General features: G+C 35.6%; 1 protein-coding gene across 1 annotated transcript in view; it reads right to left on the bottom strand.

The window, feature by feature from the left end:
- AKAP9 (A-kinase anchoring protein 9) overlaps positions 1–19,513 on the bottom strand; it is a 156,716-nt gene that overhangs the window by 45,643 nt on the left and 91,560 nt on the right. The window contains 3 exon segments of the mRNA XM_044920183.1: positions 947–1,159; positions 2,407–2,569; positions 17,785–18,017. Coding sequence (XP_044776118.1) covers positions 947–1,159; positions 2,407–2,569; positions 17,785–18,017 — 609 coding nt within the window.

The raw sequence follows: 19,513 nt of genomic DNA, 5'->3' as shown, positions 1-19,513 counted from the left end.
TGCAGCATCTACTAGTCCTATAAGAATAGAAAGAAAACACACACATACAGAACAAAGATATAATTTACATGTCTATTTCCTAAAATAGGATAATACGTACACAAAAGAATTAGAAGTAAAACTTGACACTATTGATAACATTTTGATGTCCCAGTATTTCTTGAATATTTTACATGTATGATATATATATGCTTTGCACATTAAAAAGTCCAACTCTAAACCCGTTTTAAACAAATTTGAGCATCAGAAACAACCGTACCATATTACAAAAATGTATGCTATATTTCTAAATTGGTAAAATTCAACCACTGAAGCTACACATTTATAAAAGTGAGAGGATATGATCAAAAGGATTTAGAGTTCCACTGTTATAATGACAGGCATTTTTTACTGCCAAAAAAACTAAGATATCACACCTCATTGCTCATTTAAGAAAAGATTAAAGGTTATTTATAAATTGTATATTCTTTGAACTCCTACACAGATTAAACCAGATGTCAGCCTGCCTCTAACAGTCACTGACCTTTTCAAATCTATTCTCTTGCAGGCCGAAATCCACCCGCTACCTGCTTGCTGGGAGTGCTGGATCAGTGCTCTTAGTTATTTATTGCAAGTATACATTTTTGCTGCCTTTCTGCTATTAAAAGTACTTAATCTTACATGGTTTAAAAAACATCCTGCCTCATTTTATGTAGCTTTCTTTTAAGGGAGAAGTTCAAGAATAAAGGATTATCTTTTCCAGTTAAAATCTGCCAAAGTAAAAAAAGAAAAAAACAAAACACCCCTGACTCTACATGGTTGGCTAATGAACATTTACCAGAGAGGCAGATTTTCTTGTAATTTTTCAATCCCCATATAAAATACACAAACAAAGGCAATGAAAGAGGAAAAGAGCCACCTTGAACTTTTAAGGAATGTTTCATATACAAAGTCCAAAAATACATACGCTGTTCAACTGGGCCTGCCTCTGCTTTCATAGCTTCTTTCTGTCTGGACAGTAATTCTCTTTCTTCTTGGATCTGCTGTTGCTCTGCTTCCAACTCTTGTAATCTACTACCTGCACATAACAATTCCTGCTCAAGACGATCTATTATATCAGTTTTTTCCTGAATTTGCCTTTCAAAAAGAGTTTTTTCATCTGCATAGCCATCAATGACACCTGTAAGATAAAATTAACAGGGAATGGGATTATAACTTATTTCAAATCTTACCATTTGGTGTTATATAAATAATAAAAGGTGTACTATTAGCAAAACTTCATTCCAACATTTTAAATGTTTTGAATGAATCTGCTGCTGCTGATAGTAGGTACGTTCAAAGCAATCTTTTTCTTGTTAACCTTTGTGCCTAAATCTGAAGTTCCTTTGAACTTTCCATTATTTTGCTATACTAATGTATTGCATCATGTAGGTGTAACTCACTTTATTACACAGATATAAATAGGTTTCTGGAAAGCTTAATATAAATCAGATGCTTCTGAACCAAATCACATTTTAAATATACTAGAGAAAGCTGATATTTTAAGTGATTCTAGAAGGCCAACACCCACAACAGTATGGCAGAATATAAACAGCATGAGGCTTTCGAGGCATAAAGCATGGCATCACCATTTAATGGTGGCCTCGAACAATTTATTAACATCTCTTAGCATCAGTCTTTTCATCACTAAATTACAAGACTTGCTTTAGGAAGGTGGGATTATGGTAACAAATCACTATCATTTATTTCTTTTTCTTTTTTAAGATTTCATTTATTTATTTGACAGAGAGACACGGTGAAAGAGGGAACACAAGCAGGGGGAGTGGGAGAGGGAGAAGCAGGCTTCCCGCGGAGCAGGGAGCCCAATGCGGGGCTCGATCCCAGAACCCTGGGATCATGACCTGAGCCAAAGGCAGACGCTTAACGACTGAGCCACCCAGGTGCCCACTATCATTTATTTCTATATTTTCTAAAACTTTCAATGTGCTCTGTAATTCTATTAAATTCTTTCTTTCTTTTTTTTTTTTTTTTTTTTTTTTTACAGATTTTACTTACTTGACAGAGAGAGAGAGAGAACAAGTAGGTACAGCGGCAGAGGGAGAGGGAGAAGCAGACTCCCCGCTAAGCAGAGAGGCCATGTGGGGCTGGATCCCAGAACTCTGGGATCATGACCTGAGCTGAAGGCAGACGCTTAATTAACCGACTGAGCCACCCAGGCGCTCCTCTATTAAATTCTTTCTAATAATAAAAAGTATATACAGTTCTTAAAATTGCCTGAAGAAATTCTGAAGATCCACTACAACTACGTTTCAGTGGTCACTCTAAATTAGAGTAGATTGGTAATGTCCAAATCTGGCTTGCATCAAAAATCTCTATTTTTAAACTTGAAATTTTTCCACCCTCAGCTGCCAATGGCAAGTTGCTTACCCTCAGCCTTACTGAGCTCCACAGCCAGCTGTTCTCTGGCCCTGGACTCCTCGTGAAGGCGCTCTCGCAGCTCTTCTTGGCACTTAAGGGACTCGGTTACTTCTTGTTTCTGTCGAAATGACTCCCGCATCAACTCTGTCTGTGTAACTTTTGCATGTTCAAGCTAAACAAGGAGGGAAAGCATACATGAAATAAGACAACTGAAGTGTGGGAAGGCCAATGTCATTCCCCAATAAAGCTTAAAAAAAAAAAAAGATTTTTAAATAAAAATAAAGGCATACTGTTGAACTGTAGCCAGTTAATATTTCTAGTGCATGCTAACATTAGTAGGTGGAAAAAGTCACTATACAAGTAGATTAGCTACATACAACTTTACATAAGAGATGTATTCTAATTTTATTAAACAAAAAAAAAATGCTTCTTTTGGAAATAAACCACTTCCAACAGTAGCTCTGTATTCTGTCACATAAAGAGAGGTATAAAGTTAATGACACAGAGGCTCTGAAAATTCTGAAGAATTTTCTGTAATTGTAGTCTATGAAAAACTTAGTATCTTTTATATTTAATATTTATTATTGATTGTGGACCCCTGCTATACACTATGGGGAACTAATATATGCTAAATGTAATGGCATCAATTAACAAAATCATAGTGGCACAACCAAATGAAATTATTATAACCCATTTTTAACTAAAAGCTTTATATTTCTGTCCATCTATGAAACATCTACAGGGCTCTCTATGAATATTCAATTTATTTTCAAAACCTTAGAATACAGAGGCATTACCCATAATTACTCATAAATACAGCCTCCTTAATATGCTGTTATTGGCATGACTATATTCTTACACAATTTTTAAAGATGATGGTCAAGGACAGACTCAGGCCAAAGCTCTAAGAAAACAGTGATCACTGTTACCAGCTCCAAGAAATTACAGAAAAGCACTGTTTCTGCCTTAGTTTTCTGAGCTTCTGACGGCCAGCATCTCCTTATCCATTTTTATTTTTATTTTAAAAGAGAGCATGTGAGCGAGCATGGGGGTGTGGGGAGGCAGAGGGAAAGGGAGAGAAAATCTTAACCAGGCTCTACACCCAGCGCATAGCCTGACGTGGGGCCCCTGAGATCATGACCTGAGCCGAAATCAAGTCGAATGCTTAACCAACTGAGCCACCCAGGCGCCCCTGTTTTTTATAGTAAAAAAACATAACCATAAAGAACTAATTTATATATAGCTACTCTTCTGAATTTACAGTCACAGCCTATATTTTTAAAACGTATCAACTGCTTCCACATATGTAGGTATGTCACTTTTTTCTGTATATTATAAAATGGTTGGTAAATACATGAAATCTCTAAGAGTTCAAAGCTCTCACTAAAAAGAACAGGAGTTGTTTTTTTATTCTTTTTCGAATTTACTGTACAAGCACAACAAGGCATTTAGCATTTACAACAAAATAAATACTTGATTTAGTTAAGAAAATTAAGTTTTTGCTTCTAATGTACTACTTCTTGACAAGATCTAAAGCAACCTTAAAGTGCATTTAAATATGTACCATAAAACCAGAAGAAATAACTTCAGTTTTACAAAACAAAACTAAAAAGTTAGAAGAATCAAATTAGTAAAGCTAGCAAACAAATTTCATTTATTATAGCAAATGGCGCTCATACTTTACTGGAATAAGAGATTCCCTTCAAATGTTCATCTAAATACTCTATACTTGGGGCGCCTGGGTGGCTCAGATGGTTGGGCGTCTGCCTTCGGCTCAGGTCATGATCCCAGGGTCCTGGATCGAGTCCCGCATCGGGCTCCCTGCTCCGCGGGAAGCCTGCTTCTCCCTCTGCCTCTCTCTCTCTCTCTCTCTGTCTCTCATGAATAAATAAATAAATAAAATCTTTTAAAAAAAAATACTCTATACTTTAAAAAGCCTCTTCTAACCTGCTTTGATTTATTCCTAATACGTATAATACCTAATACCTAACAATATGAAATATATAGAAATTTCATATTCAGTATTTCTAAGTTAAGAAAATTATTACATTAAAAGTAAGTATAAAACATCAATAAACTGTCACTTTAATATAAAAGTTTCAGAGGAGGTAACAAAACTATTCTGAAAACCATCTGGCCTGTTAAATATTAGCTAGTGTATTACAATTAAAGCCATGAAAGTCATAAAAAGTGCTGAATAACTTGTAGTTATACTGAATAACTTGTAGTGAATCATCCAAAACATACTTACATGTTAAATAAACCTGAAATACTAACTATGCTAAATACTCTTAATTTTTGTAAAATACATTTCACATAAAAAGTAGAAAACAGTATTTCCTCACTGGATTAGTAAGCATATTAAAAATAAGTTCCTTATGAGTTAACAAGAAAATTAAAATTAGAATCCATATTTTCTTTTTCCCTGTCTGGAACTACAGCCAATATATCATATGATTGTAAACATTTCCTAATTGGCTCAATGGACTTAGCTGTTTTAAGTACCACAATGCTCATTCCCTCAAATATAATCATTCCATTTTTACTCAGGATTGGCATCATAAACATATAAAAGCAAGATTGTTAAGGACAAGCAGGATCTTTTTAAACAGCTTGCCTGGCATGGAAAACTGTAATACTATCTCACTCTGCCTTCTGGAATCAAAAACATAGCCAAGTTGGGGCTCTTAGACCAAATTTAGCTCTTCAATATATCAGGATAAATAAGTAGTAACACATGAAACAATAACAAAACAAGATTCTATTCCATTTACCCTTACTAAGGACATCTAAAGTTCATTTCTCATTTATACAGGTTTTTTAACTAAATGTATAAAAAAGTGAAAGTATAAACTAAAAGTATAAGAAACCAAATTTTTTATACTTACTGAATAAGGAGGGGTAGGCAGTGAAATTTTAGAAATAAGCTTTAATATGTGCCCATTTCTTTTATGAATAAAATGAAAAATAGAAGTATTAATAATAACAGAGTTATTTTCATCCAAATGTTCACATAGAGGAAAAGGATGTGGTAAAGGCACACGAGATTCAACCTCATAAATGTCTTCATCTTGTTCTTCCAACCATGAGCCGCTGAGTTTGACAGTTGCCAAATAGGTACGGTAAGAATCCATGCTAGTAGATTCAACTGCCAACTTCCCTCACTTGCTTTAACAGTTTTCCACTACATTAAAAGTTCTTTTTAGTTTATCAAGATAGACCACAGCAGTATGCAAATTTCTTTTTAGTACTATCAAATAAGCATCAATTCATACAAATGAACAACAAAAGAAAAAACACACAGATCTATAAAAAACTACATTTCTACCAGTCTTCATCAGAAACAAAACAAAAAACAAAGACAACAAAAATAAAAGCAGAAAAACTCCTTTTTAACTAGAATAATTAATTCTTTAAAGAATGGAAGAATGAAAATATAAATATCTAAGTAGCCGAGCCATAAAACTGCTTTCGGTTTCAAATATATCTATGGAAATAAGTAAGCCTTCCAAACAGAACCTGGCAGGGAAGGTCAAGTTTGAAATCTCCATAGTAGCAGTCTTGAGAAATGTAGTTGCAACATTATTTCCCTTGTTCTTGCTGCTTCACTCAATTCAAAAGTAAAAGCCCTTCTGAACTGAGCTATTCAAATAGCCTCTCACCCTGAGCCAAAGGATTCTAGTCACTGTCCCTGGAGGAAAAGGTCAGAACAGAGGGTGTGGTTTCATGTCTTTACCTATAGGTACTGACAGGTGGAATGTGAATTAATACGCCCACAAAAAAGCCTGCCTAACAGGATCCAAGTTCCACGTCAGAGCTTTGAAAAGGGTATTAAGACAAGTTTATAATGTTTCTAAGATAAGCTAGTATTTTTCCATCCTACTAAAAAATTGTTTTAATTTGAAAATGTGAAATCAAGTAGGTTTGAGTCCACATTACCAAACAGTTCTTAAAGTGTATCAAATAATCATAATTATTTCTGGAAGACTTAGTATTTCCTTTTGATATTTCCTTAAATAATACTCATTCTTTTGAACAGTCACTAGAAGTAAATACAGATAGTTCAGTTATAACCTATTTCCCACAATGAACTGTTTTCAGAGTGAATGTTAAGGGGGGAAAAAACGCTCTTTAAAAAGCTGCATTATATATAATATGTTTGGTAATTCTATATCATTACTTAAGGTATCCTAGGAACTCTGACTAAAACTAAAAAGCGCAAGTTGCATATAATAATCTTCTGGTAGCTCCAGAAATGTTGGCAACAGTGAATAAACTAGACACTCAGAATTTTAAAAGATGAACAACTTACTTTTTAACAGCAAAAGATCCTCAAATAAATGAAAGAGCTTTCATTGTGGTGCCTTTTTTTGGTCCAGTAACTAAATATCCTAAACCCATAAAACTAAAACCTTTTATCTACTATGGAAAAACCCATACTAAGGCAAGCAGGTGATATCAACAAAAATCTGTTTTATAGCCACTTTCACTACACAAAATTGTTTAAAGGAGTCAACACTCAAAGCCTTCATAATAGGCTAATAATTAGGGAAGAGAAAATGCGATTTTCTACATAAAGCCCAGAATCTACAGGTAGACGCTTGGGGTGGGGGTGGGGGGGACAGCTGCCTATTATAATTCTGGATTAGGCAATGACAAATTTCTGTTTATTGTGTTTTTTTATGTAAGCCCACCAGTTAGTCTATTAATAAGTCTGAATATCTGTACAAAATGGAGGCCTAACCCTACACTGGTTCAGCTAAATATGATTTTTCTGGATCTTCAGCAAATACAAAATCATCCATATCCTAGCTGCTCAGCTTTATGAACTGACAGGATCCATGCTAACCATATCATATAGTTCTCAAAATACTCTTTCCTGGCTCCCTGTGGGAGTTACAGTTTATTTTGATAATCTAGTATCTTATTTGAAGCAAAAACAAAATTCTGAGAGTAAGAAGTATCTCTTTATAAAGAGAAACATTCAGGTCAAGGTAAGAATTAACTACAAAGAAAAGAAAAACCTAGGGAGGAGAAAAAGACTCAAAAAAGTAGTAGATTAAGATGATTTAGAATGAGGCAAACAGTCCTTATAAAGGACAACAGTATATTAACTGATGGCATATTATATTGATTCATGTTAAAAAAAGGTGACCCTAAGTTAAAATAATCCAAATTATATTTTCCCCCATTTTTGAAAGCATGTAAAACTTGTTTCCATCCATGTAAAACCAAAATCTATAGGAGTAGAGTATATCCACTTACAACTAGGAACATAAGTCAAGGTTAAGAAACTAACCACAAAGAAAAGAGAGTAAAATTAGGGAGAGTAAAAAGGACTCAAAATAGCAATAAAGATGATTTAAGATAGGGGCAAAGACCTCCCCTGTAAGAGTATAGTAACTGATGGTATATTAATTGATGTTCAGACAGATTACATTAGAATAATTCAAATTGCATTCTATTTTTTTTTAATTTTAGAAAGCAGATAAAACTTTTTACAATCAAAAGCAGTTAAAGCAAAATGACTTCAATTTTTAGGAGGATACCCTTTTAATTATCCAGACTAGCTCATTATTCCCAGGTTCCAGATAATAAAGATTTTAGTGCATATTTGAAGGCTATTAATTGGGGTATAAAGCTATGTTTCCCAAACTAAATAGGTTTACTTTAATCATACAATGTCAAAATATTTAATCTTTTCCACCCATAAACATTTCTCTCAAACTGACAAGTCCTGACCAATGCTTATTATATATAATAAGCACACTGGAGGAAATACCTAATGGCAAAATACATTTCAACACTTGGATTACAGTTATGCTTAAAACTTAACAATGACAAAATCTTAAACTACTGTTTCATCCTAAGGAAAAGTCTCCCTTTATGAGAAAATATAGAACATGCAGCTTAGGTTCCATTATTCTCAAAAATGATAATAAACTCATAAGAGTTGTCTATAATAATCATCATTCTGTGGGAGTAAGTTCCTCATTAATTTTTTCCAAGGCCTAAAGGTATCTCTTGATAGTACCTGTGAATTCTGGAAAACTAGTTGCTGAAAGACTACTCTCACGGAACAGAATGAATTCTTTTTCTACCTGATTCAAGAATCAAGAATTTGAAACCATACTCTCAAAGATAGCTTTTCTGCAGAATCACAAAGAGACTACTGAATACAGACTATGTTAAAGAGATTACCTTTCTAAGGGCTTGCAGGTAGTCTCTAAGCTCTTTTCCTCATATCATAATGAAAGCTCTCTCAACCAACAGGAAACTGCAGTAGGCTGAATATAAGCCTGATTTTTATGGTAGCCTGTCTGGGCAATTGATAAATACAATTCATCATAATAAGTGTATCATTACATGGATGTGGACATACTCTAGGGCAAATCACTTGTCAAATCAAATACATAAAGTAAAATGCTTCTTTAATAGATATTATGAAATCAGTCTATAAGATAGATACCCTGATACTTAGTAAAGAAAATGCCCACTAGTTCTTTTATTGAAGCATGATGTATCTATAGAACCTAAAGCAAACCAAACCTTAAAACTAAGTACAAGGCTTAATCATACATCTTCTACTAAAATCGCACAACGTATAAATCGACGTCATTAAAGAAAGAACCTTGAATATTTGACAATATTTACTTAGACTATGGAGACTTCAATGAAACTCCTCCTCCATCTCAAACATAAACCCACAATAACCTGCAATAATCTCTTTCTCCAATCTTAAACGAGGGAAGGTCTTTCTGATCAAATGGCACACCTTCCACGGTGTTCTGGATTCCATCTTAACCTACTCCAAGGACCTGGCCTCCAGAAAGCTCATCCATTCTGACCTACAATATTCAACTTCTCCACTGCTACTCAATGTACACTAGTCCAACCTTTAAAAAAACACCCTCCCCTTCTCAAGCTAGCGTTGTTTTCTTCATGGCTAGTAGGCATAAAATTTGCTGTCTCTATTTCTCCAACTCTCTGAATTTTGAATTTTCCTTTCCAATTTTATGACACTATTCTCATCAAGGTCACTCACATTGAAATAGTCAATGGACACTAAATCCTCAGCAGCTATGATTTTCCATAGTAACTGACAACTTTTGGAAAAATCACTCCTTATCTGGCTTTTATGACACTATTCTCTTGATTTTCCTCTTCTCATTCTCCACGTCTTCTGTAGACATACCTACCTTTATTCTCTTTTAAATGTCAGCATTCTACCAGCACAAAAAATAGCTCTGTACACACTGTAAAGACGATGGTTTCAAATGTCTTAAAGGGATAACAATTTCCAATCTAGTTCTACCAAAACTCTAGACTCTAGTGAATATCTTTACTTGATACTGCCTCTATGCATTCTGAATTCAGATTATATAAAACTGAACTCATCACTCACTTCTTTTGCATCCCGTATCTCAGTAAATGAAATACACCAGCAACTCAGTCAATTGAGGATTTACGCTTGGTTTCCTTCCCTCTTCCTCATCCCCTATATCTGATCAGTCATACCAATTTCTATCAAATTCAGCTTCCTAAAAGGTTTAAAATCACTTCCGCCCTGCCTTAACTTGATCTCTATCACTTTTTACCAGGAATATTCTAAATGTCTCTTGTTTCCCTGCATTCAGTATCTCTCCTCACCATCTTCCTGCCCATCCATCTATCATACTACTGCCTGAGGAACATAAAACACAAATTTGATATTATTTTCTCATCAAAAATATTGCAAAGACTCTCCAAACTTTATAGCATAATACAGTTAAAACTCCTTAACTTAGCCTACATGGGACTTTGACATGTGACCACTGGCTATTCCTGTACTCTCACCTTCTATCAGTTTCCCACCTTCCATCCTATATGTTTATAACACAAAACTATCCACTGTCCTCATACACACCATGCTGGTTTACAGTAATACGCTATGCCTTTTGCCACGAATTTTCTTCTTGACCTACCTACCTAGTCTCTACTCGCCTTTTAAGTCTTTACTTCCTTTCCTCTCATTTTCTCTTGAATTACAATTTCATCTCCATTACTCCATCAAACTGCTCTTGTAAGGTTACCAGTGACACCCCAGATTTCAAAATCTATTCCTTAGTCTGTGGATAACATGAGCAGTCAGCAGTAATTGACAAAGTGATTCACTTATTTTCAAAGGACAGTAAAAGTAGCTTAATTAAGAGCACAGACTTTGAAGACACAGTACCTGGGTTTGAATTCTAATTCTACCACCTAACTTGTATATCTGGGCAAGTAACTTCTCTAACTGGTTTCTGTGCTTCTGCCCTAGACTCCTCCACCCCCTCAGTTTATTTTTTATTTATTTTTTAAAGATTTTATTTATTTATTTGACAGAGTGAGTGAGAAAGAGAGAGACAGAGCGAGCACGAGCAGGGGAAGAGGCGGAGGGAGGGAGAAGCAGACTCCCCGCTGAGCAGGGAGCCCTACATGGGACTTGATCCTGGGACTCTGGGATCATGACGTGAGCCAAAGGCAGACGCTTAACCGAATGAGCCACCCAGGCGCCCCGCTGCCCCTCCCCCCATTTATTTTGACAAGGTGGTCAAAACGATCTTTTGAAAAATATAAGTTAGGTCAGTTACTCAAAAATCTCTAATGATCCTAAGCTTGAAACAATCTGTGTGTCCTCTAAATAAACTGTGCTACATCCATATGATAAAATACTCCTCAGCTATAAAAAGGAACAAACTTTTAATACATGCAACAAAACTGATAAATCTTACATGTACTTTAGGACAATGAAGCCAGACCCCGAAGAATACATAATGTGTCATTTCATTTACAACAGTCTGGTAAAGGCAGAATTATAAGGATGGGGGATGGAAAGCAACCAGTGGTTGCCAAAGGCAGGAGGGCTGACAACAAAAGACAGCAGCAGGGTATCTTGGGGGATGGAACAATCCTGTGTCATGTTTGTGGTGGTATATATACACCACCCATCTGTCACAACCAAAAGAACTACCCATACAAAGAGTGAAATTTACCATCTGCGAGTTTTTAGAAAAGGGGGAAACTCAAGATGGAATAAAAACTGTAACAAATGATTGTAACTATATTAAAAGTGAATAACAAAACCACATTAAAGAGGGTGAGGGAGAAGAGTTAACCTACCATACTTTGAAAAACAGTATTTTTGACTGTATAAGGCTAAAGACAGAAAGTACTGTACATAAATACTGTACTCTAATAAATTTGTTCTTCACAGGGATATAGGCTAGCAACTATGAAGTTATTTTATGCGTTTTTAGGGCTAAACAAATAAGTAAAAATATGCAGATAATGAGAGCCTGGTTTCTCACTGATGGAGAACAAAGTTACAAAGGAAAGGGGGGAAGGGTAGAATGAATGTTGTGGTACTGGATCAGAATTAGATGTAACGTATGAACTCATGTTTTTACTATATATACACAGAGATACACAAATAAATGTATGTATTTATAGATACCCCGTATATTTTTAAACTGTCTACTAAGAGGACCTACAAGTCATGACACTTCAGTAACAAAGAGCTCATACAGCATCCAGATCTTGGTTTCTAAATATCATTATCTAATAAGAGGACCCTAATTTCCTTGGAGCAGTGGTAGATTTTAGAGCTGGGGCAGGAATAACGTAAGATGGGTCTGGAGCCTCTGATAGTGCAAATGCTCAAAAAAGCAAGCACTTCAAAAAGGCACGAGAGCCAACCTGAAAGAGTTCACAATGCCAAAGCTGAAACAAAACCAATTACTGTAGTATTGGAATATAATCCGTTGAAAAAAATAAATAGCTATGAGTCTGAATAGATCCTGATTACAAATGAGAGTGAAGAAATAGCTCTTTCAGAGTAATTATAATAGATGAAGGAATGAGGAAAATAGAAAATCACCATCAGAATACCATGGTAATAATTGTACAGGCAAGATCTACCAATGAATGATAAAACTAGTGGGTGAAAGTTTAAGGAGAAACAAGATATTTGCATAATCTCAAAGTACCTCCTTCAAGAAATTTATTAATTATAATGGGAAAAATAGTAATAGTACAGTGGAGAAATCCAGCAGATACCACAAGAAATCAAGATTAACATTACCAGTAATAAGACATATGGACATCATGTGCCCTCTGATATGATACACTGAGAAGGGCACATCACTTTTGTGGTATTCTTGTCAAAAACACATAAGCTTCCTGTAATCATGAAAAAATATCAGACAAATCCAAATGGTGGGGCACTCTATAAAATAACTAGCCACTCCTTTTCAAGTGTCAAGGTCATAAAAGACAAAGACTCAGGTACTAAATGAAGAGGAGAAGAGAGCTGACAAAAACATGACAACTAAAGGCAACATGGGACCCTAGAACAGGAAAAGGACCTTAGTGGGAAAAAATGGTGAAATCCAAAGGGTCTGTACTTCAGTTTATAGTATTGTATCAGTTTTACTTTCCAAGTTTTGATAATTATAATACGATTATGCAAGCTGTTAACATTAGGGGAAGTTGAGTGAAACTCTGGACTATTTTACAACTTTTCTCTAAAATTATTTCAAAATAAAAAGTTAAAAAGTTGTACACAATGGCTCCATTTCTCATTAGGAATTAAATTCCAAGTTCCATGTGATCTGGTTTCCAGGTAGCATTTTGACCTCATCTCCCACTTTCCTCACTCTCCTTGCTCCAGCCACACTGGCCTCTTTCTCAGCCACACAAAGAACAAGCACTCGACCACCTCAGGGCCTTCACACTTGTTAGTCCTTTGTCTAAAACATTCTTCCCCTACTTACTTATATGACTGTCTCTCCTAATCTTCCTCAAGAAATATGCTTGAATATTACTTCATCAGAGGGGTCTTCCTTGATTTTCCTATAAACATGTCCCCTTCCCCCATTATGCTCTATCTCCATTTTATTTTTCTTCCCAGCAGATAATCACCACCTGACATACTGTATGTTTACATATTGTTGGTCTCTACAAGAGCAAGGATTTTGTCTATTTTGTTCAATGCTGTACTTCTGGTATGTAAAATAGCAATTATTATATAGTAGGTGCTCAATAAATATGATGAATGAATGATTCATCTCAAGCATCAAGTCTTCCAATAAGCTTTACTTGGGCCCACCTGACTCCAAAGTATGAGATGCTACTCTCTTTCCTAGTCTCAGGGTATGCTGTGCAGAGCTACTTAGCTGAACTTCTCTGTCACTGTAAGCACAAATAGACTATAGCAGTGTCTCTCAGTTCTGTTCTAGTTTTTATAACAAGTGAAAAAAAAATCAAGGTAAAAGAGAACTATACCATTATGAAGAACCAAATAATGACACATTAAAATAAAAATGGAATATAAGTTATTTCACAAAGGTGATTACACATTGTTTTGTATCAATCTAATGAACTGTTAAAAATATTTATCATGTTCAAGATAATTTTAGTTATTAATGAGAATATTCTGAAGCAGTCAACGGCTTTAAACATCTATCCATGGAAGAGTAGTAGGTGAACTAAATTTGGATTAAAAGAAAGTTTTACAGACTCCTATTCTCGTTACTTTAAAAATACAATTCACCTAAGATATACCTGATTTTTATACCAAAAGGCAACAACCACTTTAACCTTTTATCTAAGATATTGGTAGAACACTTCAAAATTCAGCTAGAATAATGTGAACATGTACTAATGATCTCTAGATGAGTGGTTCTCAAACTTCAGTGTGTACCAGAATCACCTAAAGAACCCGTTTAAACCCAGGCTGCTGGGCTCCATCATTTAGTAGGTCTGGGGTGGGGAGTGAGAATTTAAATTTACAAGTCCTCAGTGATGCTGATGATGCTGGTTTAGAGAAAACTTTAACAAAGCAGTATGAAAACTGTTTAGTGCTCTAGGCAAAGTTTTTGTGACCTGTTCTTTGATACTTAAAATACAGTAAAAGCTAAATAACATATTGCTATATTAGTATTTAACAAATTGAGAATAATTTGGAAAATGCCATGGTCAGGCTCCTGTTGTACCTCAAAACCTGGTCACACAAGCAGATGTGATGAGGTGTGATCTTGGCCTGGGGAAAATGAGTGTTTCAGGTGGATTCCACACACTTGTCTGTTGGCAGTATTAATGGATTGTGGGGGAAGTTTCTCTATAGTAGCCTACAGGAATAAGTCAAACCATGGATCACTTCTGATTTATTTACCATTTTCCATGGTGCTTGTCAGAAGACAAATATTATACAGTTGACCCTTGAACAATGCAGGGGTTGGGGTGCTGACCCCATGCACAGTCAAAAATCCACAGAACTGGGCGCCTGGGTGGCTCAGTCATTAAGCGTCTGCCTTCGGCTCAGGTCATGATCCCAGGGTCCTGGGATCGAGCCCCACATCAGGCTCCCTGCTCAGCAGGAAGCCTGCTTCTCCCTCTCCCCCTCCCCCTACTTGTGTTCCTGCTCTTGCTATCTCTCTCTCTGTCAAATAAATAAATAAAATCTTTAAAAAAAAAAAATCCACAGAACTTTTGACTCTCCCAAAACTTAACTACTAATAGCCTACTGTTGACCAGAAGCCTGATGGCGTAACAGTCGATTAACACATATTTTATATGTTATATGTATTACGTATTATATACTGTATTCTTACAATAAAGTAAGCTAAAACAAGAAAATGGCATTAAGAAAATCATAAAGAGAAAATGCATTTACAGTACTGTACTGTATATACTGAAAAACATCTGCATATAAATGGAGCGGCACACTTTAGTTGTATTGTTCAAAGGTCAACTACACTGCATTAACTAGACTGTCCGTAACTTACGATGGTATCAAGTAGCAGCCAACAGTATTAACAGCGTTCAAGATCCAGATCAAAGTATTTAATAGTGGCTAAGAAAGGAAAAATACTACTAGTTTTTTCATGGTAGGAAAGAGTACAAATCACAGAAATTAAATACTAATGTAGCTGAAATAAGCAAAAAAAAAAAAAAAAAAAAGGCAGGATTATGTTGAGACTCCATACAGAATTATTTACACTACTTTCATAGAATAAAAGGGATAACTAGGATGCATATGCATTCAAACTTTGAAAGTGCTGAAAAGCAACAGCTGAAAATGCCTGAATTGGCCCAGCTCACTCAGTAGAGTAGCATACTGTTAAAGTGGCTTATGTGTAGCATTCTAAAAGAAAGCCAATCCAGGGCTTATGTTAATTAGAAAAGTAAAAACTTGAAAAAATAGCAAATCTTATAGAAAATATGTGTTTTCTTATAATAGCTATGGAATTTCATATTATGACATAGCATTCATAGTTGCAATGTTTGAGCTTAAGCTGTCTACCTGAGGCTGAAGAAAAATATGGTAAACATTAAAGTTCTTTGATCCAAGAGTATAATGTCTTAAATTAATAACGCAAATGAAGCTGGGTTTTTTTTGTTTTTTTTTTTTTTTAAAGATTTTATTTATTTATTTGACAGAGAGAGACACAGCGAGAGAGGGAACACAAGCAGGGGGAGTGGGAGAGGGAGAAGCAGGCTTCCCGCAGAGCAGGGAGCCTGATGTGGGACTCGATCCCAGGACCCTGGGATCATGACCTGAGCCGAAGGCAGTCGCTTAACCGACTGAGCCACCCAGGCGCCCATGAAGCTGGTTTTTATTGGTGCCTTTCCTACCAGCACTTAGGATCTTGGCAATGAAAAATAACTCACTGTGGTTTTAGCAAAAGATGAGACCACTATTATTATTTGTGTAGTTATCCTTTCTATTGTGTATTAGTAAATACACAAAGATGTGAGTTTTCAAAAATACTGTACTTCTTTTAGTTCTTTACAATGCTCAAGGAAATCTTTAAGTAACTGAAGCAAAAGCCTTTCAATCATTTTGCACCTGCTGTAAAAGAAAGCTTCAGAGAAATAAGAATTGCCCAAAGACAGCACTTTATCTATGAAAACATTTCTGAAACATATTTAACTGAGTATGAATACCTTAGTTTGGCTAGTCAATCAAGGTACAATTCAGAAAATTAAGAGTAGGTATATTGTGATATATTCTGCTGGCCAGATAGTGAATTATTGCAATGTGTGGTAATGTGCTCTTAAAGATACAGTCCCCACTCTAGCACAGAAGAGAATTTAAACTGTCTCCCTACAAGGAAGAATGAACCTGGGGAAAACTCGTTGTCTGAAGACTATCCAGAAGACAAATATTTCACTGGACATATATGCTGTTTTGATAATGCCGTCTATGTTAAATGCCAATAGCAAGTTGCCAAGAGGAAAAAAAAATGGATTGATAATGAAAAATTAACTTAATAGGAGGTGGTTAACAAGTGATTTCAAGGGTCACTAACCAAGAGAGGACTCAATCACTAACTTAACCTAAAAGTAATTGAATTTGGCATTAAAACACAAAATATATAACAGTATTTGTCAAATATGGTAAATCCAATAGTCACTGCTATTGCAAAAAGATTCCATAACAGAATAATTTCTTAGAGGAAAAAAAGTAGCATCAATGAAAGCCAGACATTAGAAATAACAAGACATCAAAGACACTCTTTCAACTTCTCAACTTCTGTTTGAAATACAGATGGATTTAGGATACTCTGAATAAAGGTATCAATGAAAATGTTAATAATATTGGCCCTGTAACTGATGACAATGGAGTACTCACTTGATTAACATACAGCTATGATTCTACAGTTGTTTTAAACATTTTTAAAATAAATAAGTGAATTTGTTTCATTTTAAAGCAACAATTATTTAAATTCTACATACAGTAACTTAAGAGACATTTACCATACTAGCGTAAAAATGTTAGAGACAGAGAAAATTGCATTTTAGGTTATAAATGATTATACCCCTTTAAAATTTCTATAAAAACAGTACTTCGATGTAGAAAGTATCCCTCATCTAACCCTACCAAGAGAGAGTAAAGTGAGGTAATCTATTAACATTCATGAAAAGGATGTTTTCTGTGAAGGACTGTAGGTTTGATTTGTTATCATATTACAATAGCAGTGTGTTAGGACATACTAGAGCATATGGTTTAAGATATTCCTTGTATTATTCCTTCAAATAAATAACATATATTATAATGGAATATTTCAGTCAATGATAAAGTTAAAATCTCTTTTGATATAAAAAAAAGTAATGTGTAACAGTCTAGAAAATTTTAAAATTAAAACACTGAATTTTAGAACCTGAAGAGTCCGTCAAGACATTAACACTTACCACCTGAAAAGAACCCTGTTGATATCAATATTGGTTGTTACAAATCCAACCATTTATAAAGAGGAACATGACTAAATTTCTGTGAGACAATAGAGAGAAAACACTTAGTTGTTCACTGGCTTAAAAGAAAACCTACAAATGTAGTACAGATTAGCAACATAAGGAGGTTACCTGACTGCTGGTTTCACTTATAGCTTCTAAGAGTTTCTCAACTGCTGCTTGTAGTCGAGAGCTGATACTCAGCATAAGTTCTTCATTTTCAGGGTCTATTTCAGTTCCAGCAAAACCACTCCTCACAAGCCGTTCTGAGAGATCTGTCCCTTCTTCAGTTACTTTTGACCACATACTACTGTCTTTTCTTGGCATATCACTTCCAGAATAAGAGGGTATAGATTCATCTGTAACTGGAATAACAGTATTTTATTTTTTTTATTTTTTTATTTTTTTTTAAAGATTTTATTTATTCATTTGAGAGAGAATGAGATAGAGAGAGAGCATGAGAGGGGTGAGGGTCAGAGGGAGAAGCAGACTCCCTGCCGAGCAGGGAGCCCGATGCGGGACTCAATCCCGGGACTCCAGGATCATGACCTGAGCCGAAGGCAGTCGCCCAACCAAGTGAGCCACCCAGGCGCCCTGGAATAACAGTATTTTAAAGGCATAAATCTATTATAATAATAGTTACAGTAAAAAAAGTTACAAAATAAAATCAGTTAAAAGCTGAAATCATTGAACTACAGGTCTTTTGTTAAGGCCTTTTAATAACAACACTGCAATATAACAAATAGGGAAATACAGAATGTAATATTATTTGATAACCAAGCAGGCAGAATGAGAAGGATAATGCTGTGCTAAGAGGGCTTTGCAGAAATTAATACTTGGGTTATTCAGTAATTTTTCTTTGACAAAAACCTTTTTTTTTTTTTTAAGATTTACTTATTTATTTTAGAGAGAGAGCAAGAGCACACGCACATGCACACAAAGGAGGAAGGGGCAAGGGGAGAGAGGGAGAAAATCTCAAGCAGACTCCCTGCTGAGTGCGGAGCCCTATGCAGGGCTCAATCTCATGACCCGAGCCGAAATCAAGAGTCGGACGCCCAACCAACTGAGAAACCCAGGCACCCCTCTTTGATAAAAACTTTTAAAACAACTTCCAACAGATATTTACTAAGTGCCCACCGTGCAGGATTTACTAAGTAATAGAGACACATAAGTGGTGGGATCTGGTTCCTATGCTCAAGGACTGTATAATGAGAAAATAAATACATAAATGATATGAAAAGAAAAACACTGTGCAATGGGATATTCCAGGTATATGGAAGGATAGAAGAAGTGCTAGATTTTGTCTAGAACAGATCCTCTGATTTTTTTTAAAAGAGTTATTTATTTGGGAGAGAGAGAGAGGGCAAGCAAGCAAGCAAGCAGGGGGAAGGACAGGTGGGGGAGGGAATCCTTAGACAGGCTCCCTGCTGAGCATGGAGCCCAACGCGGGGCTTGATCCCAGGACCTCAAGATTATGACCTGAGCTGAAACCAAGAGTTGGGAGTCGAATGCTTAACTGACTGAGCCCCCCAGGCGCCCCACAGATCCTCTGATTTCTGAGCACTATACTGGGTAGCATCACAAGCTCAGGCCAGACAGTAAAAGGGACTAAGACCATTTTGCAGCCTGAAATTTTGTAAGAGGTATATTACAAAGAGGTTAATAGACTGATGAGCAGTACTAATTTAACTATGAATGTATGTATCCACACTATTCTTATTTTTTATTTAAAAAAAACTGAGTTTACATGAGCAGAGAATAAGCTTTGGAAGTGTTTTCTCTAAACTGAAATAAAAGCATAGCTTATTTATTGCTGTCATGGAATACGGTATTCATCTGTGGCAGCATACTACAACCCAAC

The sequence above is a fragment of the Neomonachus schauinslandi genome, chromosome 12 (assembly GCF_002201575.2).
Source record: "Neomonachus schauinslandi chromosome 12, ASM220157v2, whole genome shotgun sequence".
In the NCBI taxonomy this organism is placed as follows: domain Eukaryota; kingdom Metazoa; phylum Chordata; class Mammalia; order Carnivora; family Phocidae; genus Neomonachus; species Neomonachus schauinslandi.
Note: the sequence above shows the minus strand (reverse complement) of the source record. Positions and strands in the feature narration are given on the sequence as shown.